Source organism: Zingiber officinale, chromosome 1B, assembly GCF_018446385.1.
Source record: "Zingiber officinale cultivar Zhangliang chromosome 1B, Zo_v1.1, whole genome shotgun sequence".
In the NCBI taxonomy this organism is placed as follows: Eukaryota; Viridiplantae; Streptophyta; class Magnoliopsida; order Zingiberales; family Zingiberaceae; genus Zingiber; species Zingiber officinale.
The window spans coordinates 162,460,823-162,476,209 of NC_055986.1; the positions used below are offsets into that span (position 1 = coordinate 162,460,823).

Sequence of the window (15,387 nt, forward strand, 5' to 3'; positions counted from 1 at the left end):
ATTAATTTTATACTTTATACAATTCATAGTAGAAATTCAAATTTTCTAAGAATTTTATATTAACTCAATTGCAAAATTTGGGGTTCATGAAAATGTTTACCAAATTCACAAAATTAAAATTAGTAAAATCCGAATTTACAAAATTTGTTCTAAAATCAAAATCTTACTAATTAAAATTATGAATGGCATCCACTCCCCAATAGTCGATAAAAAATTTCTGTAAAATTTAAAATCTATAAAATACTCAAACATTAATATAACAAATTATAGTGGGAGCCATGAACTGGATTAAAACTCAAATGATTTGGGCAACGACGTGTGACCCTCTTCTCCCACTTTCTTCATTAGCTTAATTTCTATCCTGAAATTAAGCTATGATCGTCTATCCAGTGACAACTTGCGAGTTTGCGCCTCTTATGGTGCATTATTCATAAAAGGATCTTGGATTGGCAAATATAATATTAGGAATTTATGGATAGGTGAAGGGATTATTGATAATGTGCAGAATCCAATGGATGCTGACAACAAGACACAGTTTATACTTGGCATACTACATGCAGCATCTTTAACCGTAAGGGTTCATGATGACTACTTCACGATGCATCCCATGATCCGGGCCATGATATTGTGGGTGCAACGTGAGTGCGGGAAGAAGGAGAACAAATGGTTGGTGCGGGATAGGGAGCGGGTCGGAGAAGCACCGGCAGCTGAGAAATGGCGAGATGCAGAGAGAATTGCACTTGAGTGGAACCAAATAAGTGACCTTCCAGAAGCACCTCAATGTCCTAACTTGATTTTTCTGAATCTTCAAGTTAACAAATTTCTCAGGAAGATTCCAAATGGCTTCTTCTTGCACATGCCTCACCTCAAAATCCTTGATTTGCGAGATACTTCTATAAAGGAGCTACCGGTAAGCATTGGTAATCTGATGCAACTACACTTTCTCCATCTATCCGGAACTAGGATTACTTCTCTGCCAAAGGAGATGGCAGCATTAGTAAATCTCAAATATTTGTCATTGGAATCCATGAAATATTTGAGAACTATTCCTGACCGACTAATCTCCGGTCTTCGAGAATTGCAGTGGCTTATCATGGTGGACAGCTACAGTGGGTGGAGGGAAGGACACACTTTGGAAGGAGGTGTGAGTTTCGAAGAGCTGGAAAGCTTGAAGAGATTAAAAGTCATTGGGATCACAGTCAGCACGCTTGTTGCTCTTCAAAACCTCTGTGACTCTCCAAGACTGGCACCATTGACACACTGGCTCCATGTAGAAGGGTGTCCAGATTTGACGATGTTCAACATCCCATCCATGGATTTTCACGCGGAAACTATGTCCAGACTAGGTCAAATCCAGCTTCACGCAATGAGTGAGCTAGAAGAGGTAGTAATTGGCAATCGTCAGCCTATTCTTCTACCTCTACAAGAGCTTCGACTTTCGAGTCTCCCAAAAGCAAAGCTCGTTTGGAGGCCTACATTCCCTAATACTCTTCTTGCACTAAAAATTGAGGGTTGCGGGGCAATAGATAGATTGATCAAATTGGAGGGAGAGGCAAATGGTAGTGGGGAGACAGTTATAACAATCTTTCCTGATCTCCACACAATTGTGCTACGGCGGCTTCCAGAATTGAAAAGTTTGAGTGGTGGGGAACGAATATTAAATTTCCCATCGTTGAAGACTATCAAGGTGGAAGATTGCCCCAAACTGACGAAGCTGATGTTGGTTGCTGATGGGCTGAAAGAGATTGAGTGTGAGAGATCATGGAGGGAGCAGCTCAATTGGGGCGATGAACGAACCAAGTCCTTCCAACACCTCTACAAACCCATGTATATAGATTGATGGCTAATTCATCCTGGGTATGTGAAGAATGTAGGCATTTTATACAAATATTGTGAAAGTCTACGATATATGAGTGTCCTGTATTTGAGAGATTGATTATGTAATAAGGAGTGTTTGGTTGATAGGTTTGGGAATGAGGAAATGAAATGATAGTAAAAGATAGTGTTTGAATTATGAGTTTGGAAATGATAATTTGAAAATGATTTCTTGATTTATGAGAGAATCAATCAAACCCATATAGCTAAGTGGATTTCAGTCTCATTTCATTTTACTATCAAACTCATATCTATAATTATTTTCATCATTTAACCAGACACCACCTGAGTATCTAAAATATGATATTGTGTAAGAGGGCTTAATTCAAGTTCCATGAGTATTTTGTACAACTCTTCAAACAATGTAAGTATTTTGTACAAGAGTAGTGCAAATCTTTGTACTAATTTTAATTCTATGAGACGTATGAGTGTCATATATTTGAGAGTTTGAGTATGCAATATTCAATGTCTAAAATATAATATTTTATTGAAACAAAGCGATAATACTCATCTCCGACGATTCAATATTGTTAACTCCCCGGTTCAATATTTTATATGCTATATATATACTCATTGAAAAAAAATTATTTATTAATTTATTGAAATTATGATTCGATTGTTATACTATTTTACTGAAATTTATTGAAATAAAAAAAAACTATTTTAACATCTTTATGATGGATAGCATGAGAGTTCCACGCTTCACCTATGTTTGGATCCCCACGAAATCTTTTACACGACAAAGTTGATGCTTGAAATCTTTCGGTGACATTAACATCTCAAAATCAAATTAGATCCATTTATCTATTCTGAGTGAGATCAAATCCATTGATGTCGAATCCGACTAAAATCTAAAATGTCCTTCGAATAGTGAGACTTCTTCCCAAGTCAAATATTACTTAAAATATTTATCAGAGCAAACAGTGATAATAGCATTCTGAATATGTTAAAAATTAATCTAAAATTTTACTAGAACAATTATCTATATAATTATGGACTATGTTAATCCGTAGACTAACTTAAAATATTTATGGACTATGTTTATGTTAAATATAAATGAATGGAGAAAAAATGGAAGAGGAAAGAGGCCCCATTGTGAATGGAACTTTAGTCCCACATTGAAAGTTTCAAAGTATTTTTGTTGGTTTATATTGATTCACATACATTAAAAAGATGAATAAATACATGGGGAGAGACTCTCTCTCATGTGTGAGTACGCAAGAAGGGTGTAAATCTAGAGCTCGGATTGCACTAAACCAACTTGTGTGTGAGTGCGACTTACGCACACGAATGTTGGACCGGTTGAGGCAAAATTTACCCAAGTGGAACAACCAATATTTTGTCGCGGATGCATTGACCATTAAGATCATTAAAGCAAAGGCTCTCCATTTTTCTTCCTCCTCCTCTGTCGTGCAACTCCTACTCGGCGGAGTGCCCGTGGTAGCGTTCGGGTACCACTCAGCTCGCCATGACCACCAGTGCTAGGTCGGATTCACGGTAGGTCGTTGTATCTTGGGAAGCAGACAACCCTTGTAAGCCTCGAAGCACAACTGGAGGTAGGCAGATCTGTTTCAAGGAAACTGTGACTCGCAGGCCTCGGTCTGCTCTCCCGGTCGGTCTCTTTGTCCGACCGACAGACTTCTCTACCCGCTCGGGATCTTCGCCCGGCTTGTCAGCTCGCCCAGTTGGCCAGTCTCTTTGATAGCCCGACCTGTTTGCCGCCCGGTCTGTCTGCTCAACCCGAGACTCTCTGACAGTCCGACCTGTCTGCCACCCGGCCTCTCTGACAGCCCTACCTGTCTACATCGCTCGGTCAGTCTGCTAGACCTCTCACCTTTAAATCCCGATTAGCCGCTCTACCTGCTCGACTGATCTTCCTACACAAACTGTCTGCTCGACCGACCTGCCCGGTTGCTCAGCCCGCTCTATCTACACGGTGCAGCCTACCTTCATCATTTGGCAGAAACCAGCTCCTGTTGGTAGCCTGAGATTATTAGCTCAGATCATCTCAGCTGTAAGTTGAATTTAATTTGAATATTTAAATTCGGCTAATACTCTGTATATCTTCGACAACAAATTATTTGCGTCACAGTTTAATTATCTATATAATTATGAACTATGTTTATCAGAGCAAACAGTGATAATAGAATTCTGAATATGTTAAAAATAGATCTAAAATTTACTAGAACAATTATTTATATAATTATGGACTATGTTAATCCGTAGACTGACTTAAAATATTTGTCAAACATTAAAACAGTTGTGATTAACTATGTATTTATCAAACATTACAACAATTGTGATTATCACAATAAAAAGAAATTTTTAACATTTACAACTAAAATTCTCGAACAAATATTCAATTTCCTTCTAATTGAGCTGAGAGAGGATTTTTTTTTATATATTTTTTAATTGACATAGTGTATTTAGGTTATGCCGATTAATTTGGGAGGTGATCGATTCAGTCCTATAAAAATTTTTCATCAGCTATCAAAATTAATTCATCGAAGTTGGCAGTGTTGGTGCGGGTAGCACTAACGGTCTAACCTAGGTTTTGATGAATGACAAATGGGTTAAGTTAGTTTTGTTGTTGTCTGACACTTTGATCGAGTGCGTAGGAGAAGTCCAGACAGGTCGACGGGCTGACCGGATGTCTGGCACGAAGCCCAGCTAGGTCGACGGGCTGACCGGATAGCTGGCGAGAAGTCCAAGCGGGTCGACGGGCTGACCGGACGCTTGGCGAGAAGTCCAGCTAGGTCGATGGGCTGACCGGATAGTTGGCGAGAAGTCCAGACGGGTCGAAGGGCTGACCGGACGTCTGGCAGGTGAGTAAAGGTAAGTCATTGGAAGGGAGTGACTGCGAGGACGCGTTCCCGGGAAGGGAACATTAGGCGTCGATCCGGCTTAGATCTATTTCGGATATCTAAGTCGAGATCGTGACTAGATTCCGGTCTCGGAAAGACGGAATCTAAGTCATACTTTTTCTATTAATTCATACTTTATAAATTGTGCTAACAATCTGTGTTGCAGGGTATATTTTGCCTCGGACTAACCTTGTTTTGCAGGAGAATGAGAAAAGGTGCGGGCGCCCGGAGGCAACTTTATCCTCTGCGTCGCCTCACCACATGGAGCATCATTGGACTTGCCACGTCGCACAGGCGCTGGAAGGATCCAGCGCCCGGGCAAAGATATAAAAGAAGCCCGGTGGAGCTCAAACCTGGCGAGAACTCTTGTTGCTTGCCTGCTGCTCTACGCTCCTACGACGCTAACAAAGCTCCGACAAAGTGCTCCTTCTTCTTTGGTTAATTTCCTTGTCGGTATCACTTTGTTTCATTAGCATTTCTTGTACTCTTTTTGTAATCATATTCGAATTGCTAGTGATTGCCCAACGAAAGTGGTCAAGGACCACGGGCCTTCAAGTAGGAGTCGTCACAGGCTCCGAACGAAGTAAAATCAACTGTGTTCATTTACTTTTCCACTGCGTACTTTTACACTTAAGTTTTCGAATCGATATTCACCCCCCCTCTATCGAACGATCACGGTCCTACAAGTGGTATCAGAGCAGGTACCGCTCTGATTTGGTGCAACCACCAATCAGACAGGGGGTGAAAAATTAATTTTTTTTCGATTTTCAGTTTTACGAATTTTTTTCCCCGTTGCAATTAAATCTAAATTGGTGCAACACCAATTTAGATACTTCTATAATTTTTTCCGCACTACTAATCCAAGACCAAGTCTTGGGATTTTTGTTTTTCTTTTCTTCTGTGCGCAGGACTAAAATGTCTCAAACAGAAGGATTCAGCACAGTACGACTTTAAGGGACGATTTCGCATCTTGGAAGAAGCACATGGAGGTCTACCTCAAAACAGACTTGACCGGTGGATGAGCGTTACAAAACCCTATAAAATTCCAGCGGACAACTCCGGGAATATATTGGATCCTGAAGACTGGACATCAGAAAAAGGCGTCAACAGAAAATAAAATGATCAATACTCTACAGTGCGGATTAACAAGAGAAGAACTGAACAAAGTCGGTCCACACAAAAACGCTAAAGAGCTGTGGGACAAATTGATCGAGCTGCACGAGGGAACGAGCGACGCCAAGGTAACAAAACGAGACCTGCTTTTGAATAAAATTCTTAATATAAAAATGCAGGAAAGTGAAACGGCGAATCAGCACCATGCGAGGATCAAGGACATCCTCAACGGGCTTCATACGATAGGCCACCAAATGGAAAATAGAGACTTAATAAGGTACGCATTAAATGCTTTTCCACGTAATAGTTTGTGGGCATCAATCGTAGATGCCTACAAAATTTCTAAAGATCTTTCTAAGTTAAAACTAGACGAGCTTTTCTGTGAATTAGAATTACATGAACAAACTAATGTTGGAGCCGAGAAAGGTATAGCTTTATTTGCAGGTTCCTCCAAAGAAAAGAAAAGCAAGCCTGAATTTGAAGAAGATTCCGACCAAGACTCCGAAGACGAAGAACACCTGGTGAACTTGGTAAGAAAAATGTTCACCAGGAGAAAAAGAAGCTTCAGCAAAAAGGACCTTCAAAAGATCAGTTCTCCTCGAACAAAAGAACGTGACTTGCTCTGCAATAAAAAGGGACACTACAAGAGCGAATGCCCAAAACTCAAGTTCGACAAAAGCCAACCAAAAGAAGGCACTCAAAGCACGTGGGACGACTCCTCGGACGAATCGGAGGAAGAAGAGCAGAACATCGAGCCACCTCGCGATGGCCCATGGTGAAGCAGAGGCAGTCGGAAGATGAAGGCAGTGCAGATCGAAACAAGCCACGAGTGCATGCTTTCGAAGGCTCGAATGAGGTATATTTTAATTTAAACAAAAAAAATTTTAGAATTATTTCCTGTTTAAATAGTAAATTAATTAAAATAGAAAATGAAAACAAATCACTTCTTGAGGAAAATCAAAACCTCAAGGAACAAATCAAAAATACAAATCCAACTCAAGATCTAACACTTGAGGAGGAGAATTTATCATTAAAAAATGATATTAACAATTTAAAAGAAATGCTAGAAAAATTTACGACAAGATCAAAAAATCTTGACTTAATCCTGAACAATCAAAAAACATGTTATAATAAAACCGGACTCGGATACAAGTCAAACTCAAATAAAACTTTTAAATCATTAATAACTCAATACAAATCAATTAATCAAGCTTGTGTTCCAAAAGCGTGTCTGACCACGCAAGTAGGACTTAATCAATATTATATACCTAAAGAAAAAAGTATATTACATAAACTCGATTAAACCAAATAAAAAACCAAAATACAAACCTAAATCGAAAAATTCAAAATTTAAAACTCAACAAAATTTAAACTATCACCAAGTTAATTATAACTATAAAAGAAACAGACACAAACCTAAAACGAAAATTTAAATTAAAGGTCAATAATTCAGGGGGAGGCTCCAAAATAGCTGGCACCTCCAAAATTAACTAACCTGGCAGGGTAATTAGGATTAGTTAAAAAGAGACCAAGTTTAACTTGAATCATGGTACTGGTGAAGTTTTTGGATGATAGTACGTTAGGGAAGCTTGGGCATCGCATGTCTAGAAAGATATGGTTTCGATCTGGTGCATTTGGCCAAGTGGAACTGACCGAAGCTACCCTTAAATGAATCCTAACCAGTTAGACCAAGATTTAGTACTAAGCTCCGTGGATAGGACTATTCGGAAAACCTCAAAAGGTTGGTTACTTCTAATGACGTCTATTGGACTCACCAAGCTTAGAAGTTTATCCGAAGATTGCCTATTTGTGGAGACCAAAGCTAAATCTGAATCTAACACAAGTTAAACCAAAACTCCATAATTAAAAATCCAGTTTCATCTCACAAAATCATAGGTTCCCTGATTGATAATATAGATCGGGTGAGATAAATAAGGCTTCAAAATTTTAACTTTAAAACTTAAAAATTATTTGAAAATTTTAACTTTAAAACTTAAAAATTATTTCAAAATTTTAATTTTAAACTTAAAAATTAACTTCAAAATTTTAATTTTAAAACTTAAAAATTATTTCAAAATTTTAACTTTAAAACTTAAAAATCATTTCAAAATTTTAACTTTAAAACTTAAAAATTATTTCAAAATTTTAATTTTAAACTTCAAAATTAACTTCAAAATTTTAATTTTAAAACTTAAAAATTATTTCAAAATTTTAACTTTAAAACTTAAAAATTATTTCAAAATTTTAACTTTAAAACTTAAAAATTATTTCAAAATTTTAATTTTAAAACTTAAAAATTATTTCAAAATTTTAATTTTAAAACTTAAAAATTACTTCAAAATTTTAATTTTAAAACTTATAAATTATTTCAAAATTTTAACTTTAAAACTTAAAAAATTACTTCAAAATTTTAATTTTAAAACTTAAAAATTATTTCAAAATTTTAACTTTAAAACTTAAAAATTACTTCAAAATTTTAATTTTAAAACTTAAAAATTATTTCAAAATTTTAACTTTAAAACTTAAAAATTATTTCAAAATTTTAAACTTAAAAATTAACTTCAAAATTTTAATTTTAAAACTTAAAAATTATTTCAAACTTTTAACTTTAAAACTTAAAAATTATTTCAAAATTTTAACTTTAAACTTAAAAATTATTTCAAAATTTTAAGTTTAAAACTTAAAAATTATTTCAAAATTTTAAATTTTAAACTTAAAAATTAATTTCAAAATTTGAACTCTAAAACTTGAATTTTAATTTTAAAACTTAATAATTTTAAAAACTTGATTTTAAAAGGGGGGCACCCCTGGTATTCACTTCCGGGGCGCCCCGCCTAAAATCAACTCCGAGCGCCCGGAATGGCTCCAGGCGCCCGGAGCTCCCTATAAATAAGGGGCAGCAGGCGCCCCCAACCCTTGCCCCACAAAAACTTTACTTTTGCCAAGGTTCACTCCGAACCTCAGTGCGAGAGTATTTTAAATCAAAATTTTCTTGCGGTGAAGACGTTGCTGCGATTCAACCGAGGTCGTCAGATCTATATTTGTCGATGACTCCTCGGTAAAACTTCTTCCCCTCTCTAAAAATTTATTAGAATTTGTCTTCTCATTTTTTCTTAGAATATTTTTTATATATACAGTAGGAAACGAACAAATATTGGTGCTGGACCCTCTAATGCTAGCACTGACCCTAGGTTTTCCACCGATGAACTAAGGATTAAGTTTAAGTCAACTGTTTATAAGGCCATTAGGACTACCTGCATAGATAGATCGTTCTTTCTAGGTTCATGTCCCTCCGTTATAGAGGTTATAAACCACTATAACTTAAAGAACCTTGTCGAATGTACCAGTCCAGTAAACATAAGTCTGTGTGCTGAATTTTGCAATAACCTAGTGAAAGTAGACGATCTCACCTATACCACTAGGGCAGCGGGTACTGATATCACATTTTCCCCTATGACTATCCGAGAGTTTTTAGAGTTACGTCCATCTACTTGTTCTTTTTTGTGCTATCCTCCCAGGGATCTACCATTCGGAGATCCCTACTCACATATTACTCTCGATATGATTTATTCGTATTTTTTAGGGGGAGAGCGAGATCCCACTGTGACCCAGTTTAGGTCGGTAGAACTTCGAGTCCAGGACTACGCTCTTTATAGGGTATTAGTCCTTTGCATTTTACCACTGACTACTCGGGACATCGCTGTGATGCGCCCATTCCATTCATTTTTACTCTATGCCCTGAGTCATAGGTTAGATATTGACATCAGCCTACATATCTTCTCCACCATTATCTACTCGGCTGGATACGTGACTGATAGACGAGTCCACATGCCATTCTGTCACATTCTGACAGCCTATATGTCCTCATTGCACATTGATGTCACTAGAGGAGACATTGCCTATATGACCGAGTTCGATGTTATAGCAGCTCGGAACTTCTCCCTAGCTGGTATCCACGTAGATAGGGATGACGGGACTATGTCTTGGCGGAGGGGGGCACAACACCAGCCCGATCCAGACGCACAGGAGGCCGAGGAGTTCATGCTTGCACTGTTTCCGGAGGAGGAGCACCACGTCACGCTCCCCGCACTCTAGCCGACCGTATGACCGGACTAGAGAGAGCTATGGCGAGTCTCCAGCAGGAGAACTCTGATTTTCATCGGGACATACGGCGAGAGGTTGCCGAGTTACGAGCTGCCGGGGAGACCCGACACACTAAGCTGATGGCACTTCTCCGATCCTTGGGATCGGGACCACCCCCTTCATCATCTCAGTAGCTCTAGTTATGACACACTTCTGTAGCTACACTACCTGTAAAAGATTTTAGATCTATCTAGTGATATTTCAGACCTGCATTGATTATGTTCTATCTTGGTAGCCTAGGAGTTTCAAATTTCAAAAACATTTTCAAAAATGGCTTTCTCAAATTATAGGTTGAAACATATTGTGTTTTTTAAAACCTTCCTCTTTTTAGATTTTCAAATAAATTTTTAGCCTTAGACTAGTTCAAAATCCTTAGAAAACATGTACCCATAGGACTAGTCTTTGAGCATCTCACCAACACCTTAGGTTTACCTTACTTGTGTTTGACAAACATAGAAAGGGGTGAGATGCATAGGCCAACTGTCTGGACTTAAGATGCTTATTTCAGTGCATCAGCATAAGTCTGGACGTTAAATACAAATAAGACATTAATCAGATTAAGTTTATCAGTCAAGTCAAACACTGGCTGCTTATAATCAACTTAATCTGACTAACCAAGTGAAAGCTACTATCTTCTGATAGTTAGTTAGTACCTAATTGGTTAGACAACTGTTTAATTTTAAGTGTCAAATTCAGGGGAAGAAATTAATTAAAATTTTGTATATTTGAAAAATGCTTTTGTACATCTATTTTAAATCTAACTTATCTTTGAACACTAGTTTTCAAGAAGTTAAATTTAACTGAGTGTTTGAAAAATTGGAAGTTTAAAAAAACCCACCTAATTTTTAAAACTTGATTTTAAAATTGAAATTTGTTACAAATTTAAACTTATTCAGTTTTGTAACATATGCTTGAAAATTAAACTTTCCAAACTTAGTTTTTATCAAATTAGCTTTAACAAATTTATTTTGGCTAAAATTTTACTTACTTAAAACTAGATTCAACTTAGTGTTTGAAAATTGGAATTTGAAAATTAGATTTTACCTTTTGAAAAGTATATGTTACTTAAATTCTAAATTTGAAAAACCTGATTTGAAAAATTTTAAACATTTGAAAAAATTATCAACTTTAAACTTATAACTTTTAAAATTCATTATTGCAAATATTATCTTTTGAAAATTACTCTGCAATCTAAGTTTTTCATAACTTAAAGCAATTTTTTTTCTTTCTCTCTCTAGACTCCCCCAAGTCAACTTAACTATTTTTAACTTGGTTTTAAAAAAAAAATTGTACTTTTATCAGTATCTTTTTTAGCTGTCTCTTAAATTTACAAATTTCTACAGTAACTCTACACTATGCTTATTTACCATTGCCTATTTTTGATGAATGCCAAAGGGGGAGGGTTAGGTGGTTAAGTTAGCTAAACCAAATTGAAAACACCAAAACTAAATTTAAAAAACCATGTACCTGTTTTATTTATTTTTTGCGTCTTTTCACTAACTTAACTAGGTTGTCATTCCATCAAAAAGGGGGAGATTGTTGGTGCGGGTGGCACTAACGGTCTAACCTAGGTTTTGATGAATGACAAATGGGTTAAGTTAGTTTTGTTGTTGTCTGACACTTTGATCGAGTGTGCAGGAGAAGTCCAGACGGATGTCTGGCACGAAAACCAAGCAGGTCGACGGACTGATCGGATAGTCCAAGCGGGTCGACGGGCTGACCGGACGCTTGGCGAGAAGTCCAGCTAGGTCGATGGGCTGACCGGATAGTTGGCGAGAAGTCCAGACGGGTCGAAGGGCTGACTGGACGTCTGGCAGGTGAGTAAAGGTAAGTCATTGGAAGGGAGTGACTGCGAGGACGCGTTCCCGGGAAGGGAACATTAGGCGTCGATCCAGCTTAGATCCATTTCGGATATCTAAGTCGAGATCGTGACTAGATTCCGGTCTCGGAAAGACGGAATCTAAGTCATACTTTTTCTATTAATTCATACTTTATAAATTGTGCTAACAATCTGTGTTGCAGGGTATATTTTGCCTCGGACTAACCTTGTTTTGCAGGAGAAGGAATCTTTGGAAAAAGGTGGTCCGGGCGCCCGGAGGCAACTTTTATCCTCTACGTCGCCTCACCACGTGGAGCATCCTGACTGGACTTGCCACGTCGCACCAGGGCGCCCGGAAGGGATCCAAGCGCCCGGAGCAACATATAAAAGAAGCCCCAGGGGTGGAGCTCAAAACACAACTGAGAACTCTTCGACTGCTTGCCCTGCTGCTCTACGCTCCTACGACGCTAACAAAGCTCCGACAAAGTGCTCCTTCTTCTTTGGTTAATTTCCTTGTCGGTATCACTTTGTTTCATTAGCATTTCTTGTACTCTTTTTGTAATCATATTCGAATTGCTAGTGATTGCCCAACGAAAGTGGTCAAGGACCACGGGCCTTCGAGTAGGAGTCGTCACAGGCTCCGAACGAAGTAAAATCAACTGTGTTCATTTACTTTTCCGCTGCGTACTTTTACACTCGAGTTTTCGAATCGATATTCACCCCCCCCCCCCCTCTATCGAACGATCACGGTCCTACAGGCAGAGCCAGCCCTGGGCCAAGGCTACTAGGACTCCTATCAGGGCTCAAAAATACCCAAGGGCCCATTTTTATAAGTTTATATATACGTTTTACTTCATCCAAAACCCTCGTCGAATCCCTCACCGAAGCCTTCGTGTACCGAATGCCAATGATTCTCCTCGCCAAAGCGCTGATTCTCCTCGTTGAAGCACCCTCGCGATTCTCCTAGCTGCGCCTTCTCTCTCTCGCTGCGATAACTACGGGTCCTCTCTGGCTCTCTCAAAGGCGTTAAAGCCCTCCTCGCCACACCTTCCTATTAGAGTGTATACTAAAAGTCTAGCTTTTTGTAAACATTTATTTTTGAAATAAATAATCACATTGGTCAAAAATATCTACATTTATATGTTAAGTGTAGTTGTTCAATTAATTTATATTGTAGATAACATGGTGTGTGGTGTCACACACAAAAGATCATGTTATCAGTTCATTATAAATTATAAACAGTGGCTCACGACTAAGATGGATAGGAACAAACCATTGGAATAGTCGTAGTGTATTTTGATTTTAGTTTATCTTGACTATAATATTACACTAGTACACTCTGAGTATATTGAGCAGGACCATTTAAGGTAAGTTCTTTTTATACTGACTAAATAAAAGAACGAGACCTCTATTATTATGGAAGTGTGTGCTCTTAATCCTAATATAATAACAAGAACATATATTTAGTATTTATTTCTTTAATTTATCAATGGATGAGATTTAGTTCGATAAATCAATAAGCCTGATAAGTTAGGAAATAATATTACTTATAGTGTGTATTGTTGATTATAGAAGGAAACTGTGTTCTAGTGATCTAGGTTGATAATGTCCCCAAGAGGAGCTCATAAGGATTGTCATGTAAACCCTGCAGGTGGACTTAGTCCGACATGATGATAAGGTTGAGTGGTACTACTCTTGGACTAAGATATTAATTAAAGTGAGTTGTCAGTAACTCATTTAGTTAGTGGACATTCGATATCTTAAACACAAGGAGATTAACACACTCATGATAAGAAGGAGCCCAAAATATAATTTGGGATTGGTGCGGTAGTTCAATAATAATTCTTTAGTAGAATGAATTATTATTGATGAAATTAAGTTGGGTGTTCAGGGCGAACACGGGAAGCTTAATTTCATCGGAGACCAAAACCAATTCCTCCTCTCGGTCCCTATCGTAGCATCTTATTTATAAAGTATTATACCCACCTATACCCACCTTTATACCCATCCTAAGGTGGCTGACCAAGCAAGCTTGGAACCCAAGCTTGGGTCGGCCAAGCAAATAGGATGAGCCAAGTTGTGTGGCTGGCCCTAGCTTGAACCCAAGCTTGGTGTGGTCGGCCACATTAAATTAAAAAGGATTTAATTTTTTAAAATCTTTCTTAAGTGGAAGTTATGGTTTAAAAGAGAGTTTAAAATTTTAAATCTTTCCTTTTATAGATTTCTACAAAAGATTAAGAGAAAGGTTTGAAATCTTTCCTTATTTGTAGTTAAAAGGAAGATTTAAATTTTGACAAAACTTTCCTTTTTTGTAACCATGTTCATGATTTAAAAGAGAGTTTTAAAAATTATAAATCTTTCCTTTTATAGCTTTCTACAAAAGATTAAAAGAAAGATTTAATATCTTTCCTTATTTGTAGAATTAAAAGGAAGATTTTAATTTTTGAATAAAACTTTTCTTATTTGAAATCATCCACATGTTTTAATAGAGAGATTTTAATTTATAAAAAGTTTCCTTTTATAACCAACCATGAAGGGAATTTTAATAAAGACTTTTATTTTAAAATTTTTGGAAACAAATTAGGAAATTTTAATTCTTGTGTTATTAAAACTTTCCTTACTTGGAGTTAAGAGGTGGTCGGCCACATGAAGAAAAGAAAAGGAAATTTTTTTAAATCAATTAAATTTTCTTTTCCATGGCAAAGAAAAATAAGGAAGTTTTTATTAAAACTTTCTTTATTTGCCAAGACCAAGAATTATAAAAGAGAGGGAGGGAGTGTCTTTATGAGACACAACTCTCTTCTATTCCTCTCCTCTCTTCCTTGGTGTGGTCGGCCCTCTTATTCTTCCTTCTCCTTTTTCTTTCTTCTCCTTGGCCGAACCTCTTCATCCCTTGGAGCTTGGAAGGTGGTCGGATCTTACTTGGAGAAGAAGGAGAGAAAGGAGGCTTTGTTTCTAGCATCCCTTGGAGCTTGGTGGTGGTGGTCGAACCTCATCCTCTCTTGGAGTTCTTGTGGTGGCCAAAACTTGGAAGAAGGAGGCTTGGTGGATTCTCATCTCGGTAGATCGTTGCCTACACAACGTCCGAGATAAGAAGAGGAATACGGTAGAAGATCAAGAGGTCGTTGCATACAAAGAAAGGTATAACTAGCAATTGTTTTCCGCATCATACTAGTTGTTCTTTGTATGAATTCTAAACACAAGAGGATAGAGATTCTAGGTTTCAAATTTGCGTTTCGATTTGTATTTATTTTCTTTTTCGATCTTGTGATTCGATTGTTCTTAGTGGTTAAACCTAGGGTTACCATAAGTAGATTAAATATTGAATTTCTTTAAAAGGCTTTGTCGAGGCAGTGGTGGATGATCTCATACCCAAGAAGGCCAAGTGCCTCGCCATGTTTGACTTGGGAGCCGATTTTAGAAATAAATATTTAATCAACTTTGTAACATGGGTCTGACTTGGATCAATAGTGTTAAGTTTCGCTTACGATCTAAGTCTAAACCTCTAAAAACAGATAAGTTAAATTTGGAATCAATAATGTTAAGTTTCGTTTGCGATTCTAAGTTTAATTT

The 15,387-nt window shown here is 37.3% G+C and overlaps 1 protein-coding gene across 1 annotated transcript; it reads left to right on the forward strand.

Annotated features, from left to right (window-relative positions):
- Positions 1 to 511: 511 nt before the first annotated feature.
- LOC122044124 (disease resistance protein RPS2-like) lies at positions 512 to 1,840 on the forward strand. The gene has a single exon (XM_042604664.1). The coding sequence runs from the start codon at positions 512 to 514 to the stop codon at positions 1,838 to 1,840; it is 1,329 nt and encodes a 442-aa protein (XP_042460598.1).
- The last annotated feature ends 13,547 nt before the right edge of the window (positions 1,841 to 15,387 follow it).

What these genes read in the sequence shown, in the direction of transcription:
- LOC122044124 (XM_042604664.1), top strand. Translation starts at nt 512, where the DNA reads ATGGATGCTGACAACAAGACACAGTTTATACTTGGCATACTACATGCA.